This window comes from Clupea harengus, chromosome 7, assembly GCF_900700415.2.
Source record: "Clupea harengus chromosome 7, Ch_v2.0.2, whole genome shotgun sequence".
Lineage (NCBI taxonomy): Eukaryota > Metazoa > Chordata > Actinopteri > Clupeiformes > Clupeidae > Clupea > Clupea harengus.
Genome location: NC_045158.1, coordinates 16,022,795 through 16,039,330, shown reverse-complemented (window position 1 = coordinate 16,039,330; position 16,536 = coordinate 16,022,795). Strand labels below are relative to the sequence as shown.

Below are 16,536 nucleotides of genomic sequence, written 5' to 3'. Positions count from 1 at the left end.
CGCTTGTGCTGGGAGATGAACATAAATGTACATAGATGTGCTTACTTATAGAGAGTAGTTTGACCAGCCACAGCCACAAATATTTACATGGGCTATGTATACTTGACCGAGGGCACATGGTGGAAGCTCAGATTCCTGTGTGAATGAGAGTGGGTGTATTTTATTTTTCTTGATTTGGAAGTTGGGGATGAAACTTTGAAGGATATTTAGGGCAGAAGAGTCTGATGCTGTGGGGATGAAAGAGGAAGCGTGACTCAGACCTATCCCCCCCCCCCCCTCACCGGTCACTGTAGAGGCCAGACACTGACGTGGGTCTCTATTGTCCATGTGTTAACACGCTCCTGTGCTTCTTCTCCCAGAGGCCCGCAGTGAGAGCGAGGCACGGACGGGAATTTGTGGTCCCGAGTCCAAATGAACAAGACCATCAACAAAACAAGAGCCGGAACAACACAAAACAGTTCCTGTGTTGACACCCTGTGTCCAGCTTAATGCTGCGTGCACAGTTTTTTTTTTTCAACTGTCTCTGTTGTGTCAGATGAATAAGTGATGATAACAGAACTTGCTAGGCCTCATTTTTGTTCCTTTAAAAGTAATAAGCTAAAACTATTTAAAGTGTGTGTCTTGTGTGGTCTGCGCAGAACCAAGAAGCTCATTGGGGACATCATAAGGATCCAGCCTGGAGATACCCTGACTGAGATCTTGGAGACCCCAGCCTCTCCTGTCCAGGTGAGGCTCCTGCCAGAACATTCAGGTTCAGACCTTTAAGCTCACAATCAACAGTCCAAAGCAAAGCATTCAAATAGGCATGCTATACCACAAAGGAGGAGCCAAGGGCTTCAGAGAAAACCTCTGCTGCCTGAGAAACAAGCCATACTTGCACTCTTAACAAGAACTCATGAAAATTATCTACTTCCACTATCAATGATAATGCCAGTTAGTAGGCTTGCAAGGAAGAAATTGGCAAAATAATGCTCACTTTGTTGTTTAAAGTAGGTAACACAATCAATAGAGAGGACTCAACACTGTGGATAATGAGTTCAGAGTCTTCCTTTAAATACTACATATTTTCCCAAATAGCTCATTCTTAGGCTCAGGTGGGAGTTTGTGCCATCAGCAAGAGTCTGGTCAACAGTTAATTTCCCAATGAGAACACCTTCCAATAAAATGTACATGACAAGGCATTGGGTGGCCTGTTTACTCAGTTTGACCCCATGTCAGGTCATGTATATACTTGCTTTTGGAAACTCGTCAAACACTTTCTGATAAATGTGAAGGCATAAAGTGGCATTATGCAGTAATTGTACTTCAGGGTTAGGGTTAGGATAAGCAGTTTTACCTTAAAAAAAACAGCTTAAAAGAAAATGGGGCGCTACAATGACTTTTAATATGGAAAATCACTTCCGTGCCGTTGCCATACCAGGGTCCGTAGGCATATTACTGGGTTATGTAGGTTTGGCTGAAGCTGCCCGGTTTCTACTGTCTGCCGAACTAGTAAGTAGCTTATTTGCCGTCTTGCTTTGTCTTGTGTTGCACTTGCTTGATGTCTGACTGTGTTAGGACAGTTGTTGACTAACTAGTTTGTCATAGTGTCAAAGTAAGCACATTTCAAGAGGTTTCGCTAGTTTTAGCCGCTAGCATCTCGTTAGCGATTAGCAATTGTTCCGTTATGCTGCTTTAATTAGCCGTAAGTCGATGAAAAAGAAAACATCTGCTATATGATTAAACATATAGGTATGGACCAACGTATAGTCAGTGTTAATGTATACACATCCCCTCATCTCTCTCTCTCTCTCTCTCTCTGTGTGTGTGCGTGTGCGTGTGTGTGCGCGCGCGTGTGTGTAGGAGGTAGATCACACTAAGCTGGTTGAACGGCGTGCGGAGCAGGACGCCAATGCTCCGGAGGGCCTGAAGAGTAGCCAGGCAGCCCTGGAGGACCGTCAGCTGCCCCTGGAGCAGAAGAAGAGGAAGATCAGCCGCAACCTGCGCACCCTGGAGCAGGCCGGCCTCGTCAGCAGCTCCAACAAGTACCAGGACGTCATCAACGACATCTCTAAGGTAGCGCTGCAAACAAAATGGCAGCTGCGGTGGTGTTTCTGCCTCTATGTTCATCATAAGGCCTCTGTGGCAGTTTGTTTTGCTCTTTGTTAGATTTTATTGTTGTTCGGCTGCCATTTCTACAGTTTTGAATTATGACAAAAGCATGGTAAATGATGGCCGTATATAATAGTGACAGTTGCTCAGCTTTTTAATTCTCATTATAAGTAAAACCGCAGACTTCATTTTAATTAGGATTTAAGAATGAGATTAATTTGTTTTAATTAGCTGTAAAGTTTTTAAAAACTTTGCTGTGAGCCTTGTGTGAGTTGGTGAGGATATTACGTGGCATCATTCCAAAATGCAATTGAAACTTCAAGGAAATTCCTCAAACAGTCCCAACAAAGAACTTTAACGCAAAGCCGTTACTCTTTCATTTGACAGGACATACGGTACCAGAGGCGCTACAGACAAAGAAGGAAAGCAGAGCTGGTTAAGCTTCAGCAGACACTGAGCGCCCTGAACTCCAAGGCAGCTTTCTATCAGGACCAGATCAACTACTATGACACCTACATCAAAACATGTTTGGACAACCTGAACAGGAAGTATGTTCAAATAGCATAGAATACACTGTCCATTTATCACACCTGTAACTCATTATCCTGATTGTTTATTGTTAAGCTAGCCAGTTTTATTTTGTTTGCCTAATTTGTTGGTAAGTTAAATCTTTGTGTACACATTGCTGGATGTGTAACACCCCGAACACATGCCAGCGACGCCACGGAAGCGAAATTCTAAATCCCATTAATTTCTGTTGGGAGGCAAGCAATTGTGACGTAGACGAGCGACTTGGACAAAACAAGTTAGGGAAAGTGAGGAGGGAATGAGGAGGGAATGAGGAGGGAATTTCGCCAGCAGTGGCCAATCAGATTGTTTGATGTTGTCTCTGACGGTTTGAAAATTGCAGGACTATGGCGTCGTTCGGTTGTTTATTTTGCTAAAAAGAAAAGCTTGGATGGCCTTGTAAGGGGTTGTTGTCGTTCCTGGTATGTTAGATATTTAATCCTGGGCTTACTTTAACAGAATGACAGTTTTGATATAAAGACAACTGACTAGTAGATAGCCTACTAGCTGGCTAGCTTGCATACTTGCTTGCTAGTCCACTCTGTTATTCTATTTCCACACGCTACGCCAGGCCCACTCAAAGCGATGGAAGTGTTTTGCGTCGCTGGCATGTGTCCCTACCATAACTGTCCATGCTATAACTTTGACTTGTACTGTATGCTTTTACTCTGGGGAGTGTGTAAGTGTGTGTGTTTATGCTTATCTTTTAGAAATGCTCGTCGCTCCATCAAGCTGGACAGAAAGGTGGAGGACAAGGGCAGCCGGAGGTCCAAGCAGCAGTCCCTCAAGTACACCGCTGCCAAGCTCCACGAGAAGGGCGTCATTCTGGAAATCGAGGGCCTACAGACCAATCAGTGAGAGCCACACCACCCCTACTCCTTTCCTTCTCCACTCTCCTCTTCTCTCATCTCCTTGCTTCACCTTTCCTCCCTCGTTCCTCTTCTCTTCTCTCCTCTCCTGTCTTCTCCTCCAATCCTACAGCAAGGCTTGTGTGAGTGTGTGTGTGAGTGAGTGTGTGTGAGTGCGTGTGTGAATGTTGTGTGTGTGGGTTTGTCTTTGATGTGTGTGACGTGCTGTGTCAGCTCACTGTGCTGAAGCCTGAGATGAGCCACACTCATTAGGCTGTGAGTATCTCCCCCCCCTGTCCATCCTGTTGGCCCTCCAGTGTGGGGGATTTCTGGGAATGCCAGGCACTCGCATACACTGTCCCAGAGGGACTTACCGGAAGGAAATGCCACTAAACTGCCATTGAGGAAGGGACTAAATGTAAACAGTGCACAAGATTATCACTAGATCTTTTTTAGTACAGAAAGGCATTTTCCCCTTTATGGTAATGTCACACAAGGTTGTTTTGCCAGTTGTGTAACTCCAAGGCATGCACAGGGTACAGAAACCGTATCTTTTTATTATGGTCCTTTGATTTCCTGGAATCACTTTTGTCTTTTTTGATTACTTACAAAAAAAAATGTGAATAAAGTAACAAAGAGTGTGCTGTTGCTTGTGTTTCCGTCAGGTTAAAGAATGTCATGTTTGACATTTCCCCCTGCGAGGAAGTGGGGGACTTTGAGGTGAAAGCCAAACTCTTGGGAGTGGAGATGGAGAAGGTGCAGCTCCATTTCCAGGTAAAGCTCTTTCATCAGCGAGACATGGGAGTGCTTACACTGCAGGGACAGGACACACGACTCGTCACGACACGTTAAAGCCTTAGTCTAACAAGCCTTTGCTTGTTTCTTTTTTTCAATGACCATAGCAATAACTGGCTGAGCTGAAGATCTCCTTGAGATCTCAGAGATGGTACCTTGACCCTGAATTCCTCCCAGTCTAAACACAGCTGCCTCCCACAGGATCTGCTGCAGCTTCAGTACGAGGGAGTTGCCGTCATGAAGATGTTCGACAAGGCCAAAGTCAACGTCAACCTGCTCATCTTCCTCCTCAACAAGAAGTTTTATGGGAAGTGAAAGAATGTGTGTGTGTGTGTGTGTGTGTGTGTCTGTGTGTGTGTGTGTGTGTGTGTGTCTGTGAGTGTGTGTGTGTGTGTGTGTGTGTGTGTGTGTGTGTGTGTGTGTGTGTGTGTGTGTGTGTGTATATGTGTAGGCATAATGTGTATGGGTGTGTGTAATGGGAAAATGCAAGCCACATAAAGTGGCGGGATGACTATGTGCTCACATGAAATGCCAAAGAGGTCACATCATTTATAGCAAATGCTTGGTGATGTGATTGGAATGTGCCTTTCCATCAAAGCATTTTTTTTTTAAACAAGACAAAAATGTAGACGTTTTAGATTAATGATGTATTTAATGAATCATTTAATATTTAATTATGTTTTTTAAATTGTAAAATGCTAATGCTAGAAATCTAAAAAGGTAGGTCATACCTGAAATGTATCTGGCACTGGTTTAAATGTTCCATGTGTATAATTTCAAATGTCTGCACAATGAAGGGTTATTGTCAAAAAGGTTTATCAATGTCAGGTTGTTTGTGTCGTGTTTTAAAGTCTGTCACTTTGTTTCTCACATTGACTTTATGTGTAACATGGTTCAATCAATCATTTCTTGTCATGTCAGCACAACACTGTTCTGGTCACTTGTTAAAAAAAGAGATTTTAATGAAATGCATAACGCACTACTATTGCGTCTTGCAATGGGACATGAAATAGTCACTGGAGTCTAAGAGTTCCTGCTGTATCAGACTGGCCAGTGGCGATTTCCATAACCGGTGCCTTTCAGCTCTTAACGAAGAAACTGAGTATATTTTAAATATATATTTGACATGTGTTATGTTTAGAATTCATGTTTTTAAAAATAACTGTGTCGTGTTGTAAATTTAAGTAATTTTAAGGATCTGAAAAAGAGACCGCTTAAAAAATAAACGTATTCTACTTTCCAATAGTCTCTATCTCTCTCCCTTTCCCTTTTTCTTTTTCTTTGTCTGGATGTTTGTGTGTCTACGTCTGCAACTGAGAACGTGGGAGAAAGCGCTCAGCATAGGCTAGTTGCCAGATCTGGAATGGCAAGATGTCCAAGCCAAAGTTTTTGAGTTAAGTGCAAGTGGGCGTTCACAGTCAAGCAATACAACGATGTGAGGCATTCCTCCCCTCGCTCCCTGACCACAAAAAGTTCGTCGTTGTTGCTGTCTTTTTCCTCCCATTTATGAACTATTGAACGGGCGGTTTTTGGAGTAGAAATAGCCCTGTAAGTCATTTAAATGAGATACTCCGCTTTTACATTTAACTTGATTGTTAAGCCGACTATTGTGTAAACTCTGGAACCTGTTGAAAGTGATGGCTCCAACCATGCTTATACGGACCCTCGTTCTACTGGCATTTTTTGCTGCGGAGACCTCCACAGCCGCACTGAATAGTGTTAATGGTAAGTGAACAGTTGTTAAGTGTTCATTTTAGTTTCTTTAATACGTTAATCATACCAACTATTTTAGTTAATCTCACAGAACTAACATGAAGTTAGATGCTGTTCTGTATTTAGTGTGCAGTTTTCTCGCAGAAACTGAGACATTTGAATCCTCAAGGTGCTTGCGGTTTTACAGAATTTATAATGTGATTGAATATCTCAACTGATAAATTCTCTCTCTCTTAAGCGGCATCTCACTATACATCATAATGTTGCAGAATGAATTACACTTGCGCTAGGCCAATATTACAAAACTTCCGATTAATGCTGATTTGCTTAAATCACTTAAAATACCCGGCTTTATTGGAGATAAAAATGCGTTTTTTTCCCCACAAAGCCCAGAAGCTTCAAATCACAGCTGTAGGTGTATTATATTACCAGCAACGGAAATCGAAACCCCTCTACATTAGCTAAAGTAGCCTATTGCGAGTAAACGCAAAGAATGCAAAACTATTGCGAGAGAACGCAAACATATCGCAAAAGGTATTGCCAGGAAACAAACAAAAAATGCTCATAATAAAGTCACCCCGTGACCCCTAAGGGGCTTCGTAGCAACACATAACAAATGGCAAATATTGCCGCAGCAGCAAGAAGAGAAGATATTAAATAATTATGTGGGAAATGAGCATTTCTAGACTGTCTACACCCTATGTGTATAGGCTAGTCTAGTGTCCACAATGTAAGTGTAGCCTACACTACAGCAGAAGGAATTCAAACTTTAAAAGGGTAGGATATAGACGCTGCCTTTTCCATTTTGATAGAGGACTAGGCTTCACCTACTGTTGCAGGTGTCTACGTGTAGCCATGTAGCCCTAACCTTCTATATGTGTCAACCCCAACTATCAACTCTGCTCGTTGCTTAAGCAGCTTTAACGACTATTAGGACTACACGTACCAGACGCCACATCTTCACCATACGACATTCATTCATATTCAACACATGAGAATAATAATTCACACTTTATTTTTGTTTGAGTGAGGGATAGACATTGTCGTAGGAACAAAGTTCGAGACTGTCAGCTTTTGTGAGAGACCAGTGTTGATTTGATTAAAGAATTCTACTCTGAGATTACAACAGACTGCCATTTATTCGATTGATTAAAATGTTCTACCCCGTGTAATACAGGCAGACCTTTATTGGAGACATGATAATTACGGGTTTTACGAATTTTATGGTATAAACATTTTATATAGTGACTAAGACTCTGCTTTCCTCACCAGATACTTTGAATGTTCGGACATTCTCTGGGTATTTTCTGACTGTTACGGACGAGCCCATTGACTACCTGGATGTCCAAGAAGGTAGTGGTTCAGCCATTGAAACGGCGCCCAAAAAGGTAGCCGGCCATCATGAAGTGAAAAAGTTCTACTTAACCGAAGAGGCCAAGCAGTACCTAACTGGCCCCATGGTGACTGTCTTCATTCCCACCATGTACCTCCTGGTCTTCATCATTAGCGTGCCGTTGAACATTCTGGCAGTTGCCATGTTCCTGCGCCGAATCAGACCCAAGAAGCCGGCAGTGATCTACATGCTGAATCTAGCTTTTGCCGATCTGTTGTTTGTGCTGCTTCTGCCCTTCCGTATCTCCTACCACTACCATGGCAACAACTGGATTTATGGCTCGGGTTTGTGTCGTGTTGTCACCGCGGCCTTCTACTGCAACATGTACTGCTCAGTGCTCCTGATGATGTGTATAAGCATCGACCGCTTTATGGCGGTGGTCTACCCAATGGATTCACTGGTGTGGCGAACCCCTCAGACGGCCAGCGTGGTGTGTGGGGCCATGTGGGTGTTGTCGGTGGGTGGGGTGGTGCCACTGATCTCCTCGGAGCAAACCATGCACCTGTCGGACCTGGACATCACCACCTGCCATGACGTGCTGGACATCCACAAGCTGCGCGCTTACTACCTCTACTTCTTCCCCGTCTTCGCCGCCATCTTCTTCTTCATCCCCTTCATCTTCACCACCGTCTGCTACGTGCGAATCATCCAGGCCTTGTGCGCCACCAACGTGGCGAGCCGCTTCAAGAAAACGCGAGCCATCTTCATGGCTGTCACCGTGCTCACCGTCTTCGTGGCCTGCTTCACGCCGACAAACATCATCCTGCTGGCGCACTACGTTCGCTTCACGCACCGGCACACAGAGAGTTCCTACGCCGCCTACCTCCTCTCCATGTGCCTGGGCAGCGTTAGCTGCTGCCTAGACCCGCTCATCTACTACTTCGGCTCATCCCAGTGCCAGAAGCAGGTGACGGCCCTCTTTACGCGTGGAAGCTCTTCGGGGGTGGACAGGAGCTCAGAAACCCGCAGCAGTACCACCAGCAGGATCGACGTTATCAAGAGCAACATGAGCAGTCAGTACAGGAAGCTTATGGGCTGAGCCTTTACCCAGAGGTGATGCTCAGCGGAGCAGGGATCGAGACTAACCATCTAGGTTTCGTGGACTTGGTCAGTGGATCTGGTACCAGGGTTGCTACTTACCCTGGTCATAGAGTAGTGTTTCTTAATCTGGCTCCAGGGCATCCACAGCACTGCATGTTTTAGGTCTCTGCCTGTCCTAGAACTCCTCATAGGGCTTATCCAAATTGTATCTGGAGTCAGCCATGATCTGGGTCTGTTTGCTAAGTTAGGGGTGCTTGGATAATGAATAGCATTGAGAGATCCAAATCGTGCATTGCTTTGGGACCCTAGGAGCAGCATCTAGAAATTAAGGTGTTGATAACAGAGGGAGGGAGGGTCGGAGTGGGGTCAAGGGACAGTAATAGTAATTTTTTTAATTTTGTATTCTACACCCAACCCTTTCTTTCAAAAGTAGCCCCCCACACTGGCAGGTACAGTGTTTGTTTGTTTGTTTATTTTCCTATTGGCTTTAAAAGTATTATGAAACAGCAGTTATGCTGTATCACGTCCCAAAATGAGAGATTTGGACTCTGTACATATATGTTATTTTATGGGAAACAGATTAAGACCACTCTCCTCTTCATCAGTCTGCTCCTTAAATGTATGTGTGCTCCTACTGCTAGTTTACATTACCTACCTACTACAGGCTTCTATTTTGCCGTTCTTTATCCATATGTTCAGTGTATCATAAATCTGATTTTTAGCTAAGTATTTTTAGGCTGTATGTATATGATTGTATGGGCTCTGCCATGGAGATGGTCTATTCAGACCTGTCCTTCTCTGAAGGTCACATGCCAGTTCATGACATAAACAGCAAACAATGACCTTCAGCATTTGGTATTTTAAGAGTTGAAGTGTAATTTCACAACAAAACGTCTAAAGTCTAAAAGCTATACTATTTCATTTGTTAACCATGTATATGTTGAGTCTTTAAGCTACAGGGACCTTTACACACATTTTACAGGGATTTTTAAACACTTTTGATGTCTGTGCACACTGATGGACTGATATCTTTTTTAATGAGCTAACTGGACAGGCTGGCCTGCTCACTGCTCATTAATGTGCATCAATTAAAGTCTTCAGGAACCTGCATGATGCTAAATATTCACCAGTTCTGCTGCCACAGCATCCATTTCACATTGTACACAGATCATCTTATTTTAAAGTCCTAACACAGTAGAGTGTTTTCCTAAATAAAATATCCAGATGAATTACCGCCATCAAGTGTTGTTGATGACTTCAGCAGAATATGACAATAAGATGGTTGGCACAGATGTGTTGGCTTCTAGACAAAAATACCGAAAAAGGACTCGAAAAACCATCAACACCAAACATTTGAAGATCAAATAAAATAGTAGTATATACAAAAGGCCCATAGGATGTTATTGTGGCCTCCCAACATATTGCACTCGTTTCCAGCTGTAAAACAGACGACAGTAACACACTATCCCCACACTGCCCTCTTTTTAATGGGAGCAGTGCATGTCTGAAGCATTGTGCTGGGCCACTGACATCACCCACTGAGAGGAGCTACAGGAAGTGAAATGATAACCTCACAGTGTAGTCAAAGAGAAGCACAAAGTAAATATAGAGGTGTTTGTTTGGGTTAGAGGGCAAGGTAATCTCAGTGTGGTGTGCCATCTTTTCTAAAGAGCAGAATAATAACTTGTTTGAAGTTCAACTGAACGTGTACAACTAGACATTAACACAAATCGTTTTTTTAATAACGTACACACACAATAAGATACTTTTTATGTTGGCATCCAAAACTTTTCAAAATATATACACAAAGTCATTAAGAGGCCCTCTAACTTCAAAATAGCATACATTCCACAAACAAAATCCAGACAATTAAGTAGCACAATTTTGACATCTGTGCAAAAGAAAATTAATATTTGATAAATAAATGAACAAAGAACAGTGTAGATGTAGAGTATAACAACAAACTAAACTTTTAACAGAACTGTCTGAGGCTGAGGTGATGAATAAATACAAAAAACAAAGAATGGGAAAGGCTAACGATTCAAATAAAAAAGCAAGTGACTACACTGTAATATATGCTTGCCAAGTTGCCTGATTCATCTGAGTCTGAGCTCCCATGTTTACAATTTAGAAAAAAAAATTTCATTTGTGAGCGATAAAGAAGCACATCCCAATGCTAATATCTGACAGAATGTATGTTTTGTAGCCATCTCATGTAAATACAGCCTATGTAAAACTGGGAATCGAAATTAACACTTAATAATTAATAGTGAAGAAAATGATGATTGTCATATTAATGCATTGGCAACAACAGACACCAGGAATGCAGAAATACAACACACAACCAAACCAATAACACTGGAATGCCCCACAGAGTAACACACACACACACACACACACACACACACACACACACACACACACACATATATAGGATGACAAAATGGTGGTGAGAAGATCACTGAGAGAATAGCATGGGCTCAGTCAATTCACTGAATTCTAAGTGGCCATCTTTTCCTGCCATAAGTCTGAAGTCAGATCTATATAGCCATACATTTGACTGAAATGCGTCTTCTTTCATCTGGTTGGTTTGATGTGAGAAATGGTCAGTGATCTGGGATTTAAAAACACACAAACTGAAATTCCAGTACGCCTCTTACGTCTCTAGAGAACTCCATTTGTTTTTCTTACAAACTAGTGTTTATCCTTTAGAGTCTTTCCTCCAGGTGAAAGCAGAGGATGGTGTATCTTGCATATGGACATGGGAGTGTGTACACACAGTGACACAAATAGAAACAAAGTTATTTTTTTTCTTTCCTCTTTTCACATCTCTTCATCAGTATTATTTGGCTTGCTGTAATCATTTAGCTGTCCAGATGTATGTGTAAGGTCACCACATTACCAGGGACAAAGAAATTGTAGAAAAAAGTGATCTTGCTCCGGCTGCACCCCCCTGGAAATGATGACTTCCAGCTTCTCTCCAGTCCTCACACGCTCATCGTCATATTAGGAGAATACTGCAAATGAGACATTTCAGTAAGTAAATAAGGCATTTGGCATCACCTATGTCTAAACACAGTTATTTGTTCATCTGATAGATTGACTGCATTAGTCAAAGTGTCATTTCACTGCTGACCGTGAGGAATGCAATAAGCCAGTTACAGTTAACATATGGTGATCATGCTGGATCTGTGTGAGGTGAAGGATAAGATCAAGTTATATTAATGGTTAGTTGACAGTAAAGTTGAAATGTACAGTAGGTACAGCATTTAAGTGTTAGGGCTAGTTGTCAGGTATTTGAGGATATTTATAGATTTTTATAGATTTTTTTCTTCACTACTTGCACATTAGTGTGCTTTCTCCACACTACACTCTACTGAGCACATAGCACTGGGATTCATAAAACTTGCAAACATCCCATAGGGGGTGCTGACGTACACTCTCACTCTGGAAGGGGTTCAGGAAGTTCCCTCCCATCTCTCCGTCATCTCGTGGGGTGCCTGGCTGATTACTCATGCTCAAGGTCCCGGGAGAGTTCTGTGGAGGAAAATCCCCAAACACACACACACATACACACACACACACACACACACACACACACACACACACACAAAGTGATAGATATAATCAAAACAAAACTCCTATGATTCTACAGATCATCATCACAGAGTGACTCACTTGTTTTTCTTTTAAAAATGAAAGTCAGTGGGTGAGTGAGGGCTCTTTGTCTTTACCTTGGGCAGACTGTCAATGTCACCAGATCCTGGGTACAAAGACACGTGGAAATGACAAAATGACACAAAGAAACACCATATAGTAGTCTATAATATATAGTAAGCATCACACATTTGAAATGATACTTCAAAACACTAGCGATCTTCAGCAGCATCATTGTGAAATGTTACCCACCGGATGAGGTCTGTTCTAAACATTCTTTCACTGACCTTCAGGTCCTGCCCTCCCCTTCCCATTCCCTCCCCTCCCTCTGGAATCCTGGGTCATGAATGATGTCATCTGCTCCCATGTGCTAGCAAGTACATTTCTTAAATAAATACACCTGTACATGAATACATCTGCACAGTGTGCATTGTTTGTGTGTGTCTGTATGTTTGTGTATGTCGGAGTGTGTGTGTGTGTGTCTGTGCATCTGTGTATAGTCCATGTTCTCTTGTGTTTCTGTGTGCTTGAGTGCAATTCTGTGCTGTACCCAGTGTTCCATTCATGTGGTGGGGCTCCATCCCTGTGATGCTGCCCATAGGCCCTTCAGCTCCAGGGCCCATAGGGAACTGTGTGGGAAACACAAGCAACACAGGGACACGTGTGACACACACGTCACACACAGCACACATAACAACGGTACACACACACCGAGAGGTGTACTGGTGCAAATATCATAAGGTCATTCTTCACTTCCCTGACAGTGTGTCAACATACACTTGACACCTGACAGTAGTGTGCACTGAGCTGGTCCACTGTAGGCCTGTCCTCTGGGTGTCCGGTCTGTTTTGATAAAGGGCCAGTGTGCTGCAGTTTGTCTTTCCCACAGAGCAGGAGCGGACCTCACACAGAATTAATCATGTGACGTGTGACATTTGTGCTTCTCTTCGGTTAATTTGAAACCTTAAGCACACTGACCCATTGTGTGCCAAGCTGGACATCCTGTGAGATAACTGGAAGACTAATTACTGAATGAAACCTTTCCGAACATTTCTATAACAAGGACAGTCTTACAGCATTAGCAGATGACCAACAGTGGGACGTTTTCATCTGCATGCTGAAGAGGCAGATAACGATCACCACACATTCATGCTCATAATATGACTAATATTAACACTGTGTGACGGAAAAGTTTGAAAAGAAGTCTGCTTCTTGAAATACCTTAACTTATCTCTATAGATAGTAGATTCAGTTTAGTTTCATGGCCTAGTTTTTCAAGCTTCCACATATATAGCTGGAGCCATCAGAGTTCAGAAACATGCTGAACGTTACTCAAAACACCAGGTAAACAATAAGCTGGCATCCTGGTATTGTTGCATATGTTGATGCTAACTCACATTGGGCCTGTTCCCCCCCGGGGGGCCTGTGCTGATGATGGTGTACATGTTGTCTCCAGAGTTGGTCGATTCTGAAAGGAGAAAAGAAAACACATCCAGCACATCTGGAATTATGATAGTGCAGCTGATGTGACTGAAGTTGCTTATCTTATAGGTCATGACACACCCGCACGCACGCCCGCACGCACGCCCGCCCGCACGCACGCACGCACGCACGCACGCACACCCCCACACACACACACACACACACACCCCCACCCACCCACCCACCCACCCACCCACCCACACACACACACACACACACACACACACACACACACACACACACACACACACACACACACACACACACACACACACACACACACAATGCTACCTGCTGGACTTGGTATTATGGGTGTACCAGGGGGTCCCCCTCCTCCAGGTGGTCCCTGAGGTGTAGGTAATGGGATAGGATAAGAGAACTCATGTTACACACACACAACATTTATATCAAAATGAATATTTCACCAGCCACTAGACACAAGTCACAAAAACAGAAAGACGTCTTCATTCCTAAGACCTGGAAAACTGGTCATCATTTGTCTGCATGGGGATTTCAGAAGGCGACCACAGAAAGGCCCGAACATGTGCCAGCCTCCAAGAACTCCCTCTGCCAGAGCTGGTTGTAAAACATGCAGATACTACACACTCCAGTCAGCCATGTAAGCACCTACTGGTGAGGAGCCTGTATATATTGGGAGAGAGCGTGTGTCTTAATGTGGAATGTGCTGAGAGGACTGCTACGACTTACCACATAACTCCCTGGAGAGGCTGACGAGTAGGGGATCTAGGAGAGAGAGGGAGAGAGATAGATAGAAGGAGAAAGAGAGAGATGAGATGGGTTATAGGTTCAGTAACCCTAGACAGTAATGATGTTGCTGTTAGAGTGCATGGTGGATGATGTGGGCAGTTGTATTGCTGACTGTTCACTTACTGAGTTGGCATTAGGGGGGTTGGGCCAAGGCCTTCCTCCAGCAGGACCCCTGACAGGCAGACAGACAAACAGGCAGGCAGAGGGGTGACATAGGGGAGAGGAAAGAGAGAGAAATGAAAACAAAAGAGAGGCCTCACATCTTCCACTCCCTCCCTCAGGCAAAAAAAAAACATCCAACCATACACACACACACGCAAGCATGCACAAACATGCACAATTTTCTCTCTCTCTCTTTCTCTCTCTCTCTCTCTCTCTCTCTCTCTCTCTCTCACACACACACACACAAACATATACACACATACTCACTGACAAACCCTAACATGCACACAGTCAGACACACACACACACACACACACACACACACACACACACACACACACACACACACACACACACACACACCACATACACACACACACACACACACACACACACACACACACACACACACACACACACACACACTGGAGCCCTGTTGTCTGCTGAGCCATCCCTTCTTTCTCTGAAAGGAAACCCAGAGAGAGAGAAGTGGCGTCATGCTGGCCAGCCCAGCAGCCCTGGCACTCAATCACCAGGGCCGAGAGCACCAGCAGAGCTGACCTTCTTCATGGGAGCGCAAACAAGCTCTGATGAAGAAACACTTACATGGGGGGAGGCCACACCTAGCATGACATATGATACCGCTTTGTTAAGACATGAAAAGATAAGAAAAGAAAAGATAAAAAAAAATATGAGGAAAAAAAGAAAGTAAAGAATGGAAATCAGAGGAAAAGAAGAGAAAAGAAAAGAACACAAGACAAGGGAAATGAAAATAAATAAGCCACAGAAGAAAAAGAAAAGAAAAAAACCACTAGAGAAGAAGATGAAAGGGAGAGGGCACTCACATATTCATTCCAGGCATTCCGGGCCCAACCAGAGCACTGAGAGGGGGTCTCATTCCTCCGCCATAGCCCTGCAGAGGGCAGGAAACACACACGCTCTCATGGCCTGTTCTCCAGGGAGCACACCACGCATTCATGCCTTATTCAGCTCCTCGGTCGAGCCAACATTACTCTAGTGCTTCGCATTTTACAGAGTCAACGTGCTGTGAGTACACTGATGAGTCTGATGAACTCTTACTCCTACTTATACTAGGCACATGAACAGGCTGGTATGGACATCAAAGCACTTGCCTCTGTCATAGTTTTGATTCATCACAAATATACATCATCTTGTACACAAAGACAGTCTGCTGGGGATGGGTGTACATGCTAATGATTGGTCCCACAGTTCCACATCAAGCCTCACCAGGTAGCCACCTACATACCTGAGGACCTATGGGGACCATCCCTCTGGGAGGAACCATTCTCTGCATTGGTCCACCCATATGTGGATGACCTGAGAGGCAAAGAGAGAAGCGACAGAGATAGATAGAGAGAGAGAAAGAGAGAGAGAGAGCAGACAAAATCCATAGAAAATGGAGAACAGTCAATTTGATTAATTCCAAATACAAGAGAGTATCCAGGGTTATTCATATACTGTTCACCAACACATTCTAACCAGTGTGGACAGAAGAGTGGTGTTTCACATACAGTACCTTGTCTTGGGTCCATTCCACTTGGTAATAAGGACTGGTTTCCAGGACCCAATGCCTAACAGAAGCAATATGTTTCAAAACATGATTTATGTTCATAATTTAGGTAATCATTAATTTAAAATGTGTAGGTGTTCAATGAAGATTCTATAGTTGCAGTCAGCTAAAAACAGCTACCACTGATTCACCCAATGTGATTAAGTCCACACATACTACATTTCCCATCAACCCCTAGGACTTTATACCTGATTGGGTATTCTGAGGGGAGTTCTGGGCCCACCTGGGTACCTCGGCGACATGAAAGGCTGTGTGAGCAATATGAGAGAACATGAACAGTGTTAAGAAGAGCACATCTGGTAAAAGCACATCCACTCAGGGCCCTGGTAAGAAAAGTTGAGTGATAGAGAGGCAATACTATGTATGGGAATGGAATGGAGACAAACAATTGCAAGTGTGTGTTCTGAAGGAGGCTGCATTAGCAGACT

General features: G+C 43.6%; 3 protein-coding genes across 7 annotated transcripts in view; 2 read left to right on the top strand and 1 right to left on the bottom strand.

Moving 5' to 3' along the window:
• The window catches only part of iqgap2 (IQ motif containing GTPase activating protein 2), a 50,121-nt gene extending 45,430 nt beyond the window's left edge, over positions 1-4,691 (top strand). For both annotated transcript variants that reach the window (XM_031570664.2, XM_012828521.3), the window contains 6 exons: positions 639-726; positions 1,843-2,055; positions 2,479-2,639; positions 3,369-3,512; positions 4,172-4,280; positions 4,503-4,691. In XM_031570664.2, coding sequence (XP_031426524.1) covers positions 639-726; positions 1,843-2,055; positions 2,479-2,639; positions 3,369-3,512; positions 4,172-4,280; positions 4,503-4,616 — 829 coding nt within the window. In that variant the 3' untranslated portion in view covers positions 4,617-4,691. The remainder of the gene's footprint in view (positions 1-638; positions 727-1,842; positions 2,056-2,478; positions 2,640-3,368; positions 3,513-4,171; positions 4,281-4,502) is intronic.
• A 3-nt stretch (positions 4,692-4,694) lies between these two features.
• On the top strand, positions 4,695-9,677 carry f2r (coagulation factor II (thrombin) receptor). Its single transcript, XM_012828558.3, has 2 exons — positions 4,695-6,026; positions 7,287-9,677. The coding sequence occupies exons 1-2, from the start codon at positions 5,939-5,941 to the stop codon at positions 8,444-8,446; spliced, it is 1,248 nt and encodes a 415-aa protein (XP_012684012.2). The 5' UTR covers positions 4,695-5,938; the 3' UTR covers positions 8,447-9,677.
• Positions 9,678-10,168: 491 nt separating this feature from the next.
• ssbp2a (single stranded DNA binding protein 2a) overlaps positions 10,169-16,536 on the bottom strand; it is a 37,052-nt gene continuing 30,684 nt past the window's right edge. For 2 of the 4 annotated variants that reach the window (XM_012828548.3, XM_031570662.2), the window contains 12 exons: positions 16,297-16,356; positions 16,055-16,109; positions 15,785-15,855; positions 15,363-15,430; positions 14,479-14,527; positions 14,296-14,331; positions 13,879-13,933; positions 13,503-13,573; positions 12,656-12,734; positions 12,183-12,211; positions 11,887-11,985; positions 10,169-11,465 (listed from right to left, as the gene is read on the bottom strand). In XM_012828548.3, the coding sequence (XP_012684002.1) occupies positions 11,436-11,465; positions 11,887-11,985; positions 12,183-12,211; positions 12,656-12,734; positions 13,503-13,573; positions 13,879-13,933; positions 14,296-14,331; positions 14,479-14,527; positions 15,363-15,430; positions 15,785-15,855; positions 16,055-16,109; positions 16,297-16,356 (702 nt within the window). In that variant the 3' untranslated portion in view covers positions 10,169-11,435. Of the gene's footprint in view, positions 11,466-11,886; positions 11,986-12,182; positions 12,735-13,502; positions 13,574-13,878; positions 13,934-14,295; positions 14,332-14,478; positions 14,528-15,362; positions 15,431-15,784; positions 15,856-16,054; positions 16,110-16,296; positions 16,357-16,536 lie in introns of those variants that run through there. The other 2 variants (XR_006152492.1, XR_006152493.1) reach the window with 1 other exon arrangement.